Source organism: Xenia sp. Carnegie-2017, unplaced genomic scaffold, assembly GCF_021976095.1.
Source record: "Xenia sp. Carnegie-2017 unplaced genomic scaffold, XeniaSp_v1 HiC_scaffold_24, whole genome shotgun sequence".
NCBI classification, from domain to species: domain Eukaryota; kingdom Metazoa; phylum Cnidaria; class Anthozoa; order Malacalcyonacea; family Xeniidae; genus Xenia; species Xenia sp. Carnegie-2017.
In genome coordinates, this window is record NW_025813487.1 from 15,863,940 (window position 1) to 15,877,924 (window position 13,985).

The 13,985-nt window shown below is 38.8% G+C and overlaps 2 protein-coding genes across 2 annotated transcripts; one reads left to right on the top strand and one right to left on the bottom strand.

Moving 5' to 3' along the window:
- Nucleotides 1–2,851: 2,851 nt before the first annotated feature.
- LOC124450277 (transcription factor SOX-12-like) lies at nt 2,852–5,348 on the bottom strand. Its single transcript, XM_047000910.1, has one exon. It carries the CDS (start codon nt 4,544–4,546, stop codon nt 3,635–3,637), a length of 912 nt encoding a protein of 303 aa, XP_046856866.1. The 5' UTR covers nt 4,547–5,348; the 3' UTR covers nt 2,852–3,634.
- Nucleotides 5,349–7,842: 2,494 nt separating this feature from the next.
- Nucleotides 7,843–13,933, top strand: LOC124452243 (5'-AMP-activated serine/threonine-protein kinase catalytic subunit alpha-like). Its single transcript, XM_047002825.1, has 5 exons — nt 7,843–7,956; nt 8,639–8,934; nt 11,971–12,032; nt 13,434–13,563; nt 13,861–13,933. Exons 1-5 carry the CDS (start codon nt 7,843–7,845, stop codon nt 13,931–13,933), a joined length of 675 nt encoding a protein of 224 aa, XP_046858781.1.
- The last annotated feature ends 52 nt before the right edge of the window (nt 13,934–13,985 follow it).

Genomic DNA, 13,985 nt, shown 5'->3' on the forward strand with positions numbered 1-13,985 from the left:
ACAAAAAATTCGATACTCTTTCTTCAAATTTGCCATTTTTCGTCCATATTGGTTTTGTAGCGAGAGCAGGTTCATTTTGCTCAGTAATTTATCCTGAAAGAAATGCCTGTCGTCGTAAAGTTGTTCAGGAAACTAGAACATCAAATGTTTCGGTTCGAGCAGATTGAAGATTTTTCATAAATGTTTCTTTTAGACAGATAAAGGTAAATGAGCTTAGAAGTAGAAGACAGAGAAGAGTTGTGCAAAATCGTTTTACTTTTTACCTAGGTATGTTTCCTGACTGAATAGTGGATAGTTATCCTGGTTCGGGAGAGAATATAATAAAGTGAACGCCATTGCGCAAAGGTAGGATATGGTTACTAAACGATGTTTTTTTGCGTCCATTATTGTTTTTGCTACTTGCCTATGAACGCAATATTGCACTGCTGCGAATATTATTGTGAGAACATTTGTTTTTCGCCCATTTCCATCTGTTGGGAATAGCAACGTCTTTACATATTAGATATGTTGCCAATAAATAGTAATTTATTACCAACTTGCTTGGAGATTGTCTTGAAAGTAATGTATTTCAAGAAAATACCATGAAAATATGACAGGGCGTACGGTTTACCTTGGAAATTACTGAAAGTGATTCCCAACGAAAAACTTCCGAGATAAAAGTCTTGTTTTGTGGAAATGCGATTGTGGTTAATTATTTCTATGAATATTTAACTAGAGACGTCCGCTTTATGAATAAAACTAATATAAAAAGTAGTATCAAATAGAGATTATATAAAATTTAATAATGGACCGACTTATCCACCCATATTTTAGACAAAACAATTTACTCTCGTACTGTGAGAGCGTACAAGACACAATATTTCAAGTTATCTAATTGAAGCGGCCAGCACCTTGTTTTGTAGCTTGTTTTCATATCACTTATCGCGATACCGGCGTCATGTCGCCAATATTTAGTGCATAAGCAAAAAATTCCATACCCTGTTCCTATTGGTCGTTTCGACGCGTTGCTGATCACGTGCTCAGAATCTTCCTGCCACCTGCTCTGCATGCATGGTGCGTTGCGCGGCAACGTTTTGATAAGATGACATCTGCCATGCACCTGTTGCTCGTCAGACATTTTGCCATGTATGTGTTTGTATATATATCGCTTATTTCACCTTGATATAAATTATTAACATGTGGTCTTTGATCGTGTAGAAAAGTTTACGAAAAATTTACAGCTAAAATATTACTTATTAAACACTTCGGTGTACTATCTTGGTAAAACTGATCAGTAACACTGCTCTCCTGTCAATAATGTATTTCATGGGCCCATATTTATTCTAACAAAACAACTTGCCCTCCCCTCCCCCCATTTGTAAACCTAGACATAAAGATTACATTTGGTGGTGGATTTTTCCCCTGGAACAACAAGAAATGAAGCCTTGTTTGTCACAAAATTATTATAAACCCAGTAACGTGGAGCTTTTTGACACATATGCCATGTAAGAATTGTCCTTTTTCCTCTTCCCCAGCTAAATATTTGTTGCTCGTTACAATTTTGTTGTTTTTTTATGCCTTCACAACTGCAAATTACACAAGTTTCCATTCAGTCTGTGACATTGTTTCATGTAAACACATTTGAACTTAACAAAACTCATTAACTGCCAATATTCTCCTGCTATGCAAATTTTTCCATGTTTACTCACAGGAAAAACAACGAGATTTCTCAAGGAATAGATAATGATGATGCTCTGAATTTCAAATAAGCGGTACAAACACTTGTACGTTGGCTGCGTCACTGAATATAAATGAAATATTTAGTTGCAAAGGCGAAAATTGAGCCCAAAGCTTTTACTATATCTTAGTGTTTTTAAATATATGAATGACGTATTGATAGATTGGTTTGCTGGTTGTTATGATGGCTTCAACCTAATCTTGTACATCGTGCATTAATGAATTCTTAATAACATGCAACAGGTTTGAGCAGGTTGGATTGAAAAGATGCCGGGTTGAACGTTTTACACACGCATCCAGTAAAACAAAGGAATTTTATAGAAGTACTATATGCTCCTATTTGTTAGATTATTTGGATGTTTGCATTAACACATCTCCCCAAATTCGGTTGCAATGTCAATATTATAAGTATAGTTAAGATTTCTCTATACCCATATACGCTCTCTTTCGGAAGGATCTAAGATATATCTTTTTTCATTTGAATTCTTGTTTGAGCCTGGAATACAACTATGTAGTTAATGGACATGGCCATAAAACTTATGTTTCGCATTTGGCAGGTGTGTTAAAATTATAAAATCGCTATTTGCGATTGCGAAAAGTATATTTTTCGAATCCCTTTTCATTGAAAATCGGTGTTTGGTTGATAGCTACAACTGTCATTCATGACGATACAACTCATATATCATAATCGCTTGAACACTTTGGTTTTAAAGAAGTTTTATGCGAGTGGTGAAATAATTGTAATATATAGATGACATGCCTCTTCGAAAAAGTGTTCATGAATGAAGCTAGAAAACACTGAAATAACTCTTTGGATTAGAACTGCATCGTGGGCGTTTGGTTATTGGCTCCTCATATGACAGATTTAATGATCGGTAATTTAGACAGAATTCATGAATCTATAACACGAATCTTATGTCTAAAATCTAAAGAAATCCAAAGCTATGTAATCGCGAACGGAAAGAGAATGCTCATTTACAATCAGCTTTTGCAAAGTCGATATAGAACATGTGTACAGTCAAGCGGAACACTAAATCCAATATTGCTGGGCAACACTATTATGGCAAGGCACTTGTGTATATCTTTACCCGCACAGCAGTATGTAATCATGGGCATTAAAAATATTGACTCCAAGTTAAAATCTAATCATTTTTATTAACGACCCGACGTATACATCAAACTTGATGATAAATCGTATCTTTCCTCTTACGTAATAATCACATATATTATTTAACAACGATAAATAGAAAATTCACACCTAGATAAAATTTGTACAGCGCTTATAACTACATATATTCGTAGCGCAAATCAAAGGACCAAGCACAGCATTTTATTTTTAAGAGATCTTCCTCTTACGCTTTGTTTCATAGCCTATACTTGTGGTCGTTTGACTTGCGACGCATTGAAAAACTCCCGTTCGAAGGAGTTTTATTGATCACAACTTCATGTAAAAACTGTTTTTGATGATCACGTAAACAAACTTAATATTAACAGATCGCTACAAATTGCGGCAATTTTTTCAATCGCCTCGTGTGGTTGAACAAACTGTGTAAAGAATATTCTATAAAAATTTAAAAATTCCTAAGTGCTTTACAATCAAGTAATGTCGCATTACACGACTGGCACGTTCAAGACAAACGTGTATATTTCCTGAAAAATATTGCCAAATTTATTATTAGATGAATTCGTATAAAACTCAAGCGTACAGTCATTCGTTCATTTTAAAACAAAGTTTGTTTTAGAAAGCATGACCACGCATGGTCCACGGGCCAATTCAGGCCGTGTGGTAACATATAAATATCAAAGAGAATCAGAATCATGAAATCCAAGCATCTTACTGTTTGATTTCACGAGAATATTTTCCCGGCAAGTTTTAATGTACAATCTCGAGATGAGGTTCTGGGTTAGGTTACAAGGCCTACATGTTCGTGATTTGCCCAAGGCTATTCTCCAACCATTGACCCTGTATGATCTCGGACACTTCTGGCGGTGTATACATATCGGGAAAGTCAAAATGCGAAGTTCCTGAATTAAAATCTAATAGTGGCGACATGGGTAGGTTATTGATATTTAGTCCAGCAAGTTCAAGGTTAGGCCATGATGTTGGCACTTGTCCTACAACTGCGGGCGCTGTCAACTGTCTCTTTATGCCGTTGATGTCCTGCTTACGATCGAAATCCTCGTACATTGATAGCTGATCTATCTGATCATCTGGACTAGTGAGAATCGAGTCGGGCACGTTCGGTGTCTGGGTAGGATTTGCCACAGGTACAGTGGCAAACGCGTCGTGTCGTTGTTTTATATTGCCGACGACATCAGTATTGAAGATCCTTGCATCCGGGATGAAGCTGTACGCTGCTGGATTTGATCGAACCATTGATTGTATTTGTCTTACTTGAAAGTTGTTTTGCTCCATAGGAACGGGGTGCGCCTTCTGTGGCTCGGAATTTGTTTTTTTCGGAGTTTTTTTCTTACGTGGTCTGTATTTATAGTCTGGATAATCCTTCATGTGTCGGACGCGCAGTCGTTCAGATTCTTCAACGAAAGGTCGCTTTTCGGCGTCACTAAGCAACTTCCATTGCTTTCCCAATCGTTTACTGATCTCTGCATTATGCATATCTGGATGTTCTTCGGCCATTTTCCGCCGCTCAATCTGGGACCAAACCATGAATGCGTTCATGGGTCGTTTAACGTGATCGTTCTTGCTAATTCCATGTTCGTTTTTATCACCTTTCGTTTCGTGTTTTACGTTGTTAGTTTTACTTAGTTGGGTTGAGTTCAAGCCGCACGACGCGTTGGACTGTCCTGCGTGGCTAGCTTGTAAAACCATCTTTCTGTGGTCGTCCAGGGTTCAATGATAAAAAATCCTCGATAACCGGATTTGGAAAGTACAAGTATGTTTAAATTGCTCTACAAAACTTCGTGAATTTTTAGGCCAATTGTGTGGCACTTGAAAGTCGAAGTGCGCTTTTAGATATCCTTCCGTCCCTTCGTGGTGGTAGGAGGTTAGCAATTGCGTGGTCGTTGAGATTTTACGACCGTTCAAGTACACTACACGCAGTATGTCTTGCACGTTACACTGTTCCTTCGATCGACGCTCGATCAACACTTGCTCCTTGAGCGGAAAACTTTTCTTTCTTCCAATGAAATGAGTTTAGCAATCGAGCTCGACGTTTGTCTGTCTGCGCCTCCTCGTTTTCACTCTCCTCGTCCTCACTTGTCAATCTTCGGTGATGTGAGCCTCCCACGTTTTTATCATGAATCTCGACCGTGTTTACGATGTCGACACGAGTTTCTCTTTACAGAGTTTTTAAAGTCCGATTATTTTCCTCACCACAGATTGAAGTATGATTCTGTTCTCTGTGAAATATACAAAATGAAATAAAAAATCTTGCGAACGTGAATACACCCACACACAATGTGTTGATTGGCGAGGGATTTGTTGAGCCGTCGTCCACGAGCGTGTGTACTTGCCCGATGCCGTAAAGCAACTGACCAACTTTGATCTCTGCTGTTTTATGACCAGTGTGTACAACGCATCGTTCGTGTGCCGTGTCTATTGACACGTCAAGCTAGGCACAAACATCAAGGACGCCGGATGCCAATTTTAGCAACACTTTTTTTTGATTGGTTCATTGCGGTAGCCATAGTGACAAGCCAATGCTACCGGCAATGGAAAATTTACCCTTGCCAAGCATTCAAATTGTAATTTCAATACGTTTACGGTAATACTGCGGTATTTTTGCGTGTCTTAGAGATTTTTGCAACGAAAGCCGTACGGAAGCCACCGAGCAACACACACAGCCAAGGCGTAAATTAATTATGCAAACCTGAAGGCGAATATCAGACATTCATGTTTTGGCCACGTGTTGAAAACAATAGATCTCGCATAATTAATGACAATGTAGGGTGACTGAACATGTGCATAAGAAACACGCCGTTTAACGAAGAAAAATTTTTCAAAACAATCATGTGCTTGCATCATATTAGAGATTATATTGACGGAGTGTAATGCTTATAGATGTGCATGCACTGGACATGATCGTTTTGTGGTTTTGCGGTTGTTGGCTTGTTTTCGTGTTAATATGTCTTTCGATGCAAGTGCTTTGTCCTCCTTCATAAATATGTGAGGTTCCGTTTCTGAGCAAAACGTCGAACTTAATTGATTTAAAATGGTGTAGTAGCCCATTTCCGAATGGCGTGGCACTGATGCCAGTTGAAATGCATAACGGCTCCATTAAACGTCATGTCGCTTGCACATAATGTTTCTCAGGAGTTTTTTATGCATCATCAGGGCTGTCTCTCATTCTATATTCCCAGGTTTTCTTAGCAATATGTTTACATCTGGTGTCAGTGGTATGTGTTTGATGCCATGTTGCCCATAACATCTGTCATTAGGGCAGTTTTTGTACATCATGGCTGTCTTTAAATCTCGTCGCCCACAAACTTTTATAAAGTATAATTTCTCCCAATTTCACAGCCAAATTAATTATAATTGGTTATTCATGTCAGCCTTTCATCGTGGATGGATCTATTTCCGTTCTTCGTAAACGATTAAGTTGGGTGTACTTCTTTAGATTTCCTGAGATGGGAAACCTATGATAATTTCTTCAAACTTATTGGATTTTTTTTTTAATATACTTGTTTTTGTTGTTTATCCGATGAGCTGATCATCATAAAAACATAAACGCTGGAGGATTATTTAGTAAATTGATACTTTAGTTCGGTGAACGCGTTCGATCGATCAATTATTGAACCGATGACGAGTGTTGAAAAATTGGCAAAAATTTATGTTTGGTCTTCAAATCGAAGCAGAAACAAATAACATTTTAAAAGAGCGCAGGCTGCTTTCATTAAAAATATCTCTAAATCTTGCGATGAAACATGTCGTATGATTAAAAACATTATGAATTTATGCCACCAAAATATAGTTCACAATTCTTAATCACTCCAAGATCAGTATCATCGTGTTTAAATAGTTTAGGTACATAGCATACATAAACCTTATATTAGTTGTTTTACATCTAGATAACACTGTAGTGGTAATGAAGAAATTATCTAAAGGCAAATATCATCGTGTAACTGACACAACACAAAAATAATACGTTCGTAGACCGTGGATTCGTAGGTGACATCTAGGATGGAATCGTAGGCCATGTGTGGGCTGAGTAAGGTCAACATTTTGCCGGGTATTAAAATTGAAACATTTACTAATTCTTAAAGGTCGGGTTGCTCCCCACGTCGTTGGTGACACATTTGTTGTGTAAATCGGATATGTGTGTGTATCGTATCATTTGCAAAAATATTTATGCAAATTGACTTTCGTTCGATTTCCTACGAGGTACGGTTTTCAGCAACGTCCGGTTAGTTTGAAGCGGACCTTTATTAGCGAAAAAAACTGTTTTTGCAAGGGATATTTCGACTAGCAAAAATTAAGATCATTAATTTGGTACATTCCGGCATGCATCTATTTCAGAGCTTTCATCATCTACTTTCATCATTGTACAATTAGACATCTCGGATTGCAAACACTTTACATCATAAAATACATGATTTTGGAATACTTAAATTCTGCCAAACCTACTAAGCGAAACCTTCCTGGACCGTTTGTTTCATTATTTTTGGCGTATGAAATATAAAGGAAATGGTTTGAACCCGGGAGTATCGTTACATGTTTGTAGATGTAGATCGTCCAGGTTGATATAGTCCTGAGAAGGACTCTTTTGTTGTTGTTGACTGACGTTTCGACAACCTTAGCGGTAGTCATCTTCGGAGTCAAATAAGGAGTAAACGTCAGGTTAGCCGTATTTGCTATCTGGTTCTTACGTCATTGTTTTGTATAAAACATTAATGCAAAAAATGAAAGTGCTGTTGCTTTGTATCCAAACAAAATGGCTTGACGTTAGGCTTTTAACATTGAAACTAATCAGTGCTCGAGCAACCCAAGACCTTTTAATTGCTCTTACACAAAGTTTCGCCATCTCGAGCTTTCCAATTTTCGATTGACCATCTTCAATTAAATGACGTCAATTCGATTCTTTGAATCGAAGCGATCACATGACAAGCAGATGTTCTGAAATTGCGAAAAACACCAAATGACGTGAATGAGAAAACACATCATAAAAAATGAAAGAAACTGAAATTAAAAAGCTAGGCAATTATAGCATTCTCGATAAAACATTGGGGAAAGGCCACTTTGGTTATGTGAAACTTGCTGTGCACACGCTTACCAACATCAAGGTACATAATTTATTGAAAATCTTCGTGTGTTTTTCAGGAAATTTTTGTTGCTTTTAACGAAAAGTAAAACTTGCTGTGCATACGCTGACTAACATCGAAGGTACATATTAAAAAACTGGATTAAAAAAAGGAACTTTGTTGCTTTTAACGAAATGGATGTTATGGCTTGAGATGATACACTAAAACATGTTTATATTATATATACATAAAAACATCCGGAAACACTTCATCAAAGATATCTTACGTTTTTTCATATCGAAACTTATGCGATACGATAAATCAACGATGTTTTTCAACGTTTCGCGTTTAGATTAAGCAACTAAGCAAAATATTTGATGCGCTCTCAATAAAAAACACAATAACGCCAATCTAGCGTCAATTTAAACCAACAATGACAAAAAGGGTATCTTATATCTTGTTGAAAAAATGACGAAACGAATCTAAACGGTTCAAAGCTCTCCTTCAAAGAGCATCATATTCGAGCTTATATGCAACTGGCAAAGAAAAATAAGCAACTTCACATTTATTTTTTTTTTTACTTTGGCTAGAATGCAGTTTAGTGGACACCCGAAGCACTTACATGCAGAGCGCGGGCTCGTTTTTGGTCACGATTATAGGGTTATGGTTTAGGTCAGCGTCTAAGGTGTCTGCTAAACTGCAGTAATCCCTTTACTTTTTTTAGGTTGCAATCAAAATCACAGAAGTTCATGGGGAGAAGGCTTCCATCATCCGACGTAACTGTTATAGGGAGGTGTTGTCTCTAAACCAGTTAGATCATCCGTGTATCATCAAAATTCACGAGATATTTAAAACTACAAACATTTACTATCTGGTCATGGAGTATGTAGACGGTGGAAGCTTGCTGTCGTTCATACGCGAGACTCCCGGGAGTAAATTAACGGAAAATGATTCCAGGTGGTATTTTCAACAAATGGTTTCTGCTATCGATTATCTTCATCGTCGGCATATCGTTCACAGGTTAGTGTATGCAGGCTCATTTTGTCTTAGTTTCATTGTAATCCATCCGCCCTACTGTCTTCATCGCTACTTTGATGCTATTTAGAGCTCGTTACGTGGCACGTGGTTAAACGATCAACGTTTCCGCTTTCGACATTCAAAATATTTAAATTACCATGTGCTCGTCAGTGGCATGGCATGCTTGATAATTGAGGCTTAATATTCATATATGCATATTCTGCTTTGAAATCAATTGTTTTCTGCTGATTATAACATGTACATATGAATGTTGCCTCCCTATCCCCTCCCGAGGCTAGCTATGTCACTGTTTGTTCGTTTTGCAATTCAAGCTGATTATTAATACATTAGTTGCTTCTTTCAACTTCTCTACTATCTCAAGAAGAGGGAGCTTTGCATGAAGTTCCTCAAAGTGATAGCTATAACTGATCTAAATACAACATTGCATGACTCTGCATAACAACGAGAGTAGATTGCCGCGTGTTATGGTATAGCTACGTCACGTGTTGTAATGTAGCTACAGATCTTGTGTTGTTGTGCAACTACGTCACTCGCTGTGGTATAGTTAGCACGTCACGTATAGTGATGTAGCTACAGATCCTGTGTTGTTGTGCAACTACGTCACTCGCTGTAGTATAGTTAGCACATCACGTATTATGATGTAGCTACAGATCCTATGTTGTTGTGCAACTACGTCACTCGCTGTAGTATAGTTAGCACGTCACGTATTATGATGTAGCTACAGATCCTGTGTTGTTGTGCAACTACGTCACTCGCTGTGTATAGTTAGCACGTCACGTATTATGATGTAGCTACAGATCCTGTGTTGTTGTGCAACTACGTCACTCGCTGTAGTATAGTTAGCCCGTCACGTATTATGATGTAGCTACAGATCCTGTGTTGTTGTGCAACTACGTCACTCGCTGTAGTATAGTTAGCACGTCACGTATTATGATGTAGCTACAGATCCTGTGTTGTTGTGCAACTACGTCACTCGCTGTAGTATAGTTAGCACGTCACGTATAGTGATGTAGCTACAGATCCTGTGTTGTTGTGCAACTACGTCACTCGCTGTAGTATAGTTAGCACGTCACGTATTATGATGTAGCTACAGATCCTGTGTTGTTGTGCAACTACGTCACTCGCTGTGGTATAGTTAGCACGTCACGTATAGTGATGTAGCTACAGATCTTGTGTTGTTGTGCAACTACGTCACTCGCTGTAGTATAGTTAGCACGTCACGTATTATGATGTAGCTACAGATCCTGTGTTGTTGTGCAACTACGTCACTCGCTGTAGTATAGTTAGCACGTCACGTATTATGATGTAGCTACAGATCCTGTGTTGTTGTGCAACTACGTCACTCGCTGTAGTATAGTTAGCCCGTCACGTATTATGATGTAGCTACAGATCCTGTGTTGTTGTGCAACTACGTCACTCGCTGTAGTATAGTTAGCACGTCACGTATTGTGCTGTAGCTACAGATCCTGTGTTGTTGTGCAACTACGTCACTCGCTGTAGTATAGTTAGCACGTCACGTATTGTGCTGTAGCTACAGATCCTGTGTTGTTGTGCAACTACGTCACTCGCTGTGGTATAGTTAGCACGTCACGTATTGTGCTGTAGCTACAGATCCTGTGTTGTTGTGCAACTACGTCACTCGCTGTAGTATAGTTAGCACGTCACGTATTATGATGTAGCTACAGATCCTGTGTTGTTGTGCAACTACGTCACTCGCTGTGGTATAGTTAGCACGTCACGTATAGTGATGTAGCTACAGATCTTGTGTTGTTGTGCAACTACGTCACTCGCTGTAGTATAGTTAGCACGTCACGTATTATGATGTAGCTACAGATCCTGTGTTGTTGTGCAACTACGTCACTCGCTGTAGTATAGTTAGCACGTCACGTATTATGATGTAGCTACAGATCCTGTGTTGTTGTGCAACTACGTCACTCGCTGTAGTATAGTTAGCCCGTCACGTATTATGATGTAGCTACAGATCCTGTGTTGTTGTGCAACTACGTCACTCGCTGTAGTATAGTTAGCACGTCACGTATTGTGCTGTAGCTACAGATCCTGTGTTGTTGTGCAACTACGTCACTCGCTGTAGTATAGTTAGCACGTCACGTATTGTGCTGTAGCTACAGATCCTGTGTTGTTGTGCAACTACGTCACTCGCTGTGGTATAGTTAGCACGTCACGTATTGTGCTGTAGCTACAGATCCTGTGTTGTTGTGCAACTACGTCACTCGCTGTAGTATAGTTAGCACGTCACGTATTATGATGTAGCTACAGATCCTGTGTTGTTGTGCAACTACGTCACTCGCTGTAGTATAGTTAGCCCGTCACGTATTATGATGTAGCTACAGATCCTGTGTTGTTGTGCAACTACGTCACTCGCTGTGGTATAGTTAGCACGTCACGTATTATGATGTAGCTACAGATCCTGTGTTGTTGTGCAACTACGTCACTCGCTGTAGTATAGTTAGCCCGTCACGTATTATGATGTAGCTACAGATCCTGTGTTGTTGTGCAACTACGTCACTCGCTGTAGTATAGTTAGCACGTCACGTATTGTGCTGTAGCTACAGATCCTGTGTTGTTGTGCAACTACGTCACTCGCTGTAGTATAGTTAGCACGTCACGTATTGTGATGTAGCTACAGATCCTGTGTTGTTGTGCAACTACGTCACTCGCTGTGGTATAGTTAGCACGTCACGTATTGTGCTGTAGCTACAGATCCTGTGTTGTTGTGCAACTACGTCACTCGCTGTGGTATAGTTAGCACGTCACGTATTATGATGTAGCTGATCTCGTGTTGTGGTGTAGCTACGTTACGTTTTTCAATGTACCTTACCTAGGCTTCTTATAAACTCAACTCTTGTGAAAATAACAATTATCGTTACTGCCTTCACCATCCCCGATTGTTTTCATTACCAAAATTTATCAATTATTACGGCAGCTGAAAAGCAGCTAGAACATGCGTTAGCATTCTCGTTTATGCAATCATACATTTCCATATTTCTATGGTTTTAGGGATTTAAAGATGGAGAACATTTTACTTCATGGCATGGACAAAAAATTTATAAAGTTGATTGGTATGTATCGACATATAAAAATGCTTCTTTCATGATCAACTTTCAACCTAACCCTGCCCAGCTATTCTGTGAATAACCAAAATATTATTCGGCACTTAAAGGTTCGGCAGTATTTAGCAATCACATCAGCTCATCACGTGAGTAACCAAAATATTGTTCGGCAGTTAAAAGGTTCGGCAGTATTTAGCAATCACATCAGCCCATCACGTGAGTAACCAAAATATTGTTCGGCAGTATTTAGCAATCACATCAGCTCATCACGTGAGTAACCAAAATATTGTTCGGCAGTTAAAGGTTCGGCAGTATTTAGCAATCACATCAGCCCATCACGTGAGTAACCAAAATATTGTTCGGCAGTATTTAGCAATCACATCAGCTCATCACGTGAGTAAGGGGGTGTTTACATGAATCCGGAATGAGTTTCGATCCGGAATGAACTCATTCCACTTTAAAAGAAATCCTACTGCATGTTTACATGAATCCGGAATGAGTCACAACTCGATGCGGATAGAGTTCATTCCTATTTTCATTCCGGATCGAAATTTACTTTTTATCTCATGTAAACGCGAATTGAGTTTCATTCTTGAATGATATTGTGATTAATGACGAATCACGCATGTGCCATGGGTATTGTCTTCTGGCAAATTGAAGCTCGTAAGTAAATAAAGAGGCTAAATGGGTTAAAATGAGTGCGAAGAAAAACAACAATTAGTTTCATGTAAACACGGATTGACATCACGTTTCGATCGGGATTGAAAGTCATTCCGGATTCATGTAAACACCCCCTAAACAAAATATCGTTCGCCAGTTAAAGGTTCGGCAGTATTTAGCAATCACATCAGCCCATCACGTGAGTAACCAAAATATCGTTCGCCAGTTAAAGGTTCGGCAGTATTTAGCAATCACATCAGCTCATCATGTGAGTAACCAAAATATCGTTCGGCAGTATTTAGCAACCACATCAGCTCATCACGTGACTAACGAAAATATTGTTCGGCAGTATTTAGCAATCACATCAGCCCATCACGTTAGTAACCAAAATATTGTTCGGCAGTATTTAGCAATCACATCAGCCCATCACGTGAGTAACCAAAATATTGTTCAGCAGTTAAAGGTTCGGCAGTATTTAGCAATCACATCAGCCCATCACGTGAGTAACCAAAATATTGTTCGGCAGTTAAAGGTTCGGCAGTATTTAGTAATCATGTCATCCAATCACGTGAGTAACCAAAATATCGTTCGCCAGTTAAAGGTTCGGCAATATTTAGCAATCACATCAGACCATCACTCTGTGTCGTTTTTTTCCCTCGAATACTATGGGAAAAATTTGTTGACCTCTTTTTGGCAATTTAGTATTGGCACGAGATTGTCACAACTTATACCCCTTCACTTTTTTTACAGATTTTGGTTTTAGCAACATCTTTTCCAAGGATGATTTTCTAAGCACGAGATGTGGATCACCGGAATATGCTGCTCCGGAACTTTTCAGTCGGGATTCTAAATACACCACAGAAGTTGATGTGTGGAGTTTGTAAGTCCATCGTAGTTTTCTGCTTTACACTATACCGTATTTGCTCTTCACGACATCTTCATTTGCTTTAAAGGGGTAACTGTTCGGAGTAAAAGCTTATTATACTGACAGATTTAGTCTATTTAATTGTGTTTCTGACATTGAACAATTTCACTGCCTTTAAAATACAAAGAAAATTTAACCTGCTACAATAGTAATCCGGTGTAGTGTAAACAGGGGCTTAGTTTTCAGCTTTACTACATGACTTGATGCACATGTTTGTTAGGGTGTTGGGTGATTGTTGTTTTCTTTTTGCAGAGGTATAATCTTGTATGGAATGGCAATAGGATCGCTGCCTTTCAGGCAAGTAACAAAGAGTTACGGACACTAAAGAGGGGGGTGAGCCAGGCCTGTATAAAATATCTCATTTTCTGGGACCACAA